The following is a 3,991-nucleotide window of genomic DNA, read 5'->3' on the forward strand; positions in this document are numbered from 1 at the left end:
ACAAAAGACTCCTAAAACAGTGGGTAAATTTTGGTGACATGATCGCTAAGGAAAGAAACGACCACTTTTCATGACCTTCCCAGCAACTGATTACCATGAAAATTGGTGTGTATTAAAGCCGTACAAAAAAAATGATGGATTTTTACGTTGGCCACTTGTAGTTTGGGATGCTTGCTTTCAAGGTTACATGAAGAGGGCCTGTCGCCACCCAGCAGTTGGCACAAGTGCGGTTTCAGACCCGGAAGTGCTGGCTGCAGGCCGGGCGTCCAGGAGGTAATTGAATGATGAGACGGGAATCTGCGACCTGCGCACGCGCACCTAGGGGGCGCTGTGCCGGGGGTGGGAGCATGGGGAACCGCTTCCATCCACTTCCGGTCCACCTGCAGGAGCGCGAGGCTAGACCAGCGCTGAATTTCCCCAAATCGCAGGTATTTGGCACGTTGCTTGTTGGGGGGGTGGTGGGGGCGGGTTTCTTGGTGTTCATTTTGAGGTACGCTGCTCACTCCACAGTGGAGTGGGTGCGTTTGCAAGACTGCACATCGATATTTCAGGTAAGAGATTTCTCTCGGTTCGTCGCCCACTTACATGTTCTCTTCTTACAGGGTCCCCATCTTGTATGATCATGCAGCAGGCTCTAGAGCAAGCTTTGGATCGTGCAGAGTATGTCATCGCAACTGCCCAACAAAGACCGCCGAAAAGGAAATACTCATCGAGCGGAGAGACGTCTCTCCAGGAAAAACTGTATGACATTTATGTTGAAGAATGTGAAGAAAAGCCTGAGGGTACGGAGGAATTAAGAAGCAACGTGAACCTGTTAGAGAAGCTTCTTAGGAGAGAGTCGTTGCCCTGTTTGGTGATCAACCTGTACCCAGGAAAGCAGGGCTATTCCCTGATGCTCAAGGGGGAAGATGGGTCACTTTCGGAGAGCATTCGACTGCCTTATGAAGAACGGGAATTTCTCGAATATTTGGATGCTGAAGAATTACCTCCTGCTTTGTTGAATTTCCTGGATAAGTCTGCGGTTAACGTTTTTCACCAGGGGTGTGTCATAGCAGAGATACGGAACTACAGGCAGTCCAGTGCCGGGGAACCTCCGAGTTACCAAAGCAGGCATATTCTTTTACGTCCCACCATGCAGACGTTAGTTTCCGATGTAGAGGCCATAGCCAGCGATGACCAGAACTGGACCCAGGAGGACAAACTTTTGCTTGAGAGCCAACTGATCTTGGCTACAGCGGAACCACTGTGTCTAGACCCTTCTGTATCAGTAGCCTGCACTGCAAATAGACTGCTCTATAACAAACAAAAGCTGAAGGCTCTTCCCATGAAAAGGAGTCTCAAGAGGTTTTCTGTGCCCACTCTGATTCAGCAACAGGAGCAACAGGAGCTGTCCCATTGTCCACCTCCTCCTGAGCTAAGAATCCAGACTTCTTGCAAAAATATAAGAGAAAGTAAAGCAAATCAACTGTATGACCTCAAAATTTCTAAAGCAGGCAAGTGTGTAGATACGTGGAAACAGAGACCCTGTAACTTGGCCGTCCCTTCTCAAGTGGATGTGCAGAAATATGCCAAAGGGAAGGAGTCTGTCAGATATGAGGAGTCACAACCAACCCAGGAGGTACTAGGTGATCCTGCAGTTGGCTGTGAGGCTGCCTACCAATCCCAGGCAACAAGGTTGACCGTCAGGCAGCCAGCTGATAATTCACTTGCCACTGGAAATGGGTCTGAGAAAGAAGCCACAAGGGAGAGAGAGCCGTGTCTGCCCCGGTCCTCCACAGATGACCACTTCAAGCGTTTCCTGCCCAAGCCACAGACTGATGCTGGGAGAGTGGTCAGTCAGTCTGAGCAACTGGTCCAGAAGAGCACCCAGTGTCCAGTGCAGACGTCACCCAGCTCCAGTGGCTCAGCCCGTCTCAGGCAGCCTTCTCCAGGGACGCAGTCAGCACAGCCTAGGATTGCGTCCATTCTGTCCTCAGTGCCAGACTGGGGAGCCAGACCTCCACCCCCACTCAAGAGCCCAGAGAAGAGCTCCTGCGGTGACAGCTTTACCTCACAGCAGGCGGGCAGCTCTCAGGCCCGCCCATCTCCTGGCCCTGCTCCTCAGCCACCCAGCCTTTCCCAGAGATCGTCTGTGCTGCTGAACAGAGGTAGCTCGCTTCCTGCAGCCGCCCCGTCCACCACAGGCGCGTTACAAAGAACCACGGACGTCCGGGTCATGACCATCTCCCCGGGCCTGAAGTTCATCAAAGTAGTGGGCCCCTTTTGCTATAGCCAGGCCTCAGGGAGAGGGTATTCCCCTAGGGCCCCCGCTCCCGTGGGGATCCAGCCGGGCCAGCAGCCCGCAGCTCAGCCACTGAACCTGCAGCCCATAGCACCACTGGGGCCTCTTCAAGCTGCTTCTCTTCCTTCTCCTCCTCCTCCTCCTCCTCCTCCTCCCAGATCGGGTCAGGTGCTTTTGAAGGACGCTTCTGATCTGAAGCCCTTTACTCTGGTGCAGCTCCCCCAGGGGTCGGTGGTCTGGAGCAGCCAGAAGTTGTCCTCGCAGCTGCGCCTCTACCCGCTGCTTCTCCAGCAGCCCTCGCCGCAGACTTGCTCCGTGAGTCATCGGCAGCCGGCGGAACAGCCTTCAGGTATACAGGCTCCAGGGGCACAGACCCCAGGGGCACAGGCCTCGATGCCACAGGCTCCAGGGGCACAGACCCCACGGGCACAGGCCTCGATGCCACATGCTCCAGGGGCACAGACCCCAGGGCCACAGGCCTCGATGCCACATGCTCCAGGGGCACAGACCCCAGGGGCACAGGCCTCAATGCCACAGGCTCCAGGGGCACAGACCCCACGGGCACAGGCCTCAGGGCCACAGGCTCCAGGGGCACAGACCCCATGGTCATGGGCCTCAGGGCCACAGATCCCAGGGGCAGAGACCCCACGGGCACAGACCTCAATGCCACAGGCTCCAGGGGCACAGACCCCACGGGCACAGACCTCAGGGCCACAGGCTCCAGGGGCACAGACCCCACGGGCACAGGCCTCAGGGCCACAGATCCCAGGGGCAGAGACCTCACGGGCACAGGCCTCAGGGCCACAGATCCCAGGGGCAGAGACCCCACAGGCACAGACCTCAGGGCCACAGATCCCAGGGGCAGAGACCCCACGGGCACAGACCTTAGGGGCACAGACCCCACAGGCACAGGCCTCAGGGCCACAGGCTCCAGGGGCAGAGACCCCACGGGCACAGGCCTCAGGGCCACAGGCTCCAGGGGCAGAGACCCCACGGGCACAGGCCTCAGGGCCACAGATCCCAGGGGCAGAGACCCAACGGGCACAGGCCTCAGGACCACAGTGTTCGGGTTTACAGGATCTAGGGGCACTGGGCGCTGCCTGGCCCAATGTCACTGTCCGCGCCCAGCCAACAATGGTCATTCACCTCCGACGGCAGCAGGACCCCCTGCAGCCCCGGGTGCCTGGGTTGTCTCCGCCAGGCTCTGGCCAGAGCCACCCTGCACTGAGGATCTTGCATCACAGGATCCAGGCCTTGATGGACCCGCGCCAGCCGATTTACTGGAGGATAATGCAGTGCCCAGTGGATGCAGACCCCGCAAACCCCACAGCCCCCACCACGCCGCCCCCTCAGGGCCCCAATTCAGGCAGCCAGACCGCAGGGACCCCGGAGGGAGGCCCCCCAGCCGCCCCCAAGCCCTGAGGCCTGTCTGGTTTTCTCTCTTAAAAAAAAATCCCAAGAGCAGCAATCAAATGAATCCCAAGTGTCAACCTCACTTGGGTTATTTTTTAATGTGTCACTATTTTACATTCTTAGATGTGCAGACCTTCCTCAGAGGCACAATCGTTACATACAAGCCCCGAAGGTCTTTAATAAACTGGGATTATTTCACCTAAGCCATGGCTTTGGTGGTGGTTGTGGACAGTTATTTTTTTGTGATGTTCTCAAGTGTATCCACACCCAAAGTAGGGTCAGTTTAAACTCCTGAAG

General features: G+C 56.8%; 1 protein-coding gene across 1 annotated transcript; it reads left to right on the forward strand.

The window, feature by feature from the left end:
- Positions 1-622: 622 nt before the first annotated feature.
- LOC133052889 (transcription factor SPT20 homolog) lies at positions 623-3,703 on the forward strand. The gene has a single exon (XM_061137708.1). The coding sequence runs from the start codon at positions 623-625 to the stop codon at positions 3,701-3,703; it is 3,081 nt and encodes a 1,026-aa protein (XP_060993691.1).
- The last annotated feature ends 288 nt before the right edge of the window (positions 3,704-3,991 follow it).

This window comes from Dama dama, chromosome X (genome assembly GCF_033118175.1).
Source record: "Dama dama isolate Ldn47 chromosome X, ASM3311817v1, whole genome shotgun sequence".
Lineage (NCBI taxonomy): Eukaryota > Metazoa > Chordata > Mammalia > Artiodactyla > Cervidae > Dama > Dama dama.

Bases quoted from the DNA above. Each gene is read 5' to 3' on its own strand.
- LOC133052889 (XM_061137708.1), top strand. From the start codon at position 623: ATGCAGCAGGCTCTAGAGCAAGCTTTGGATCGTGCAGAGTATGTCATC.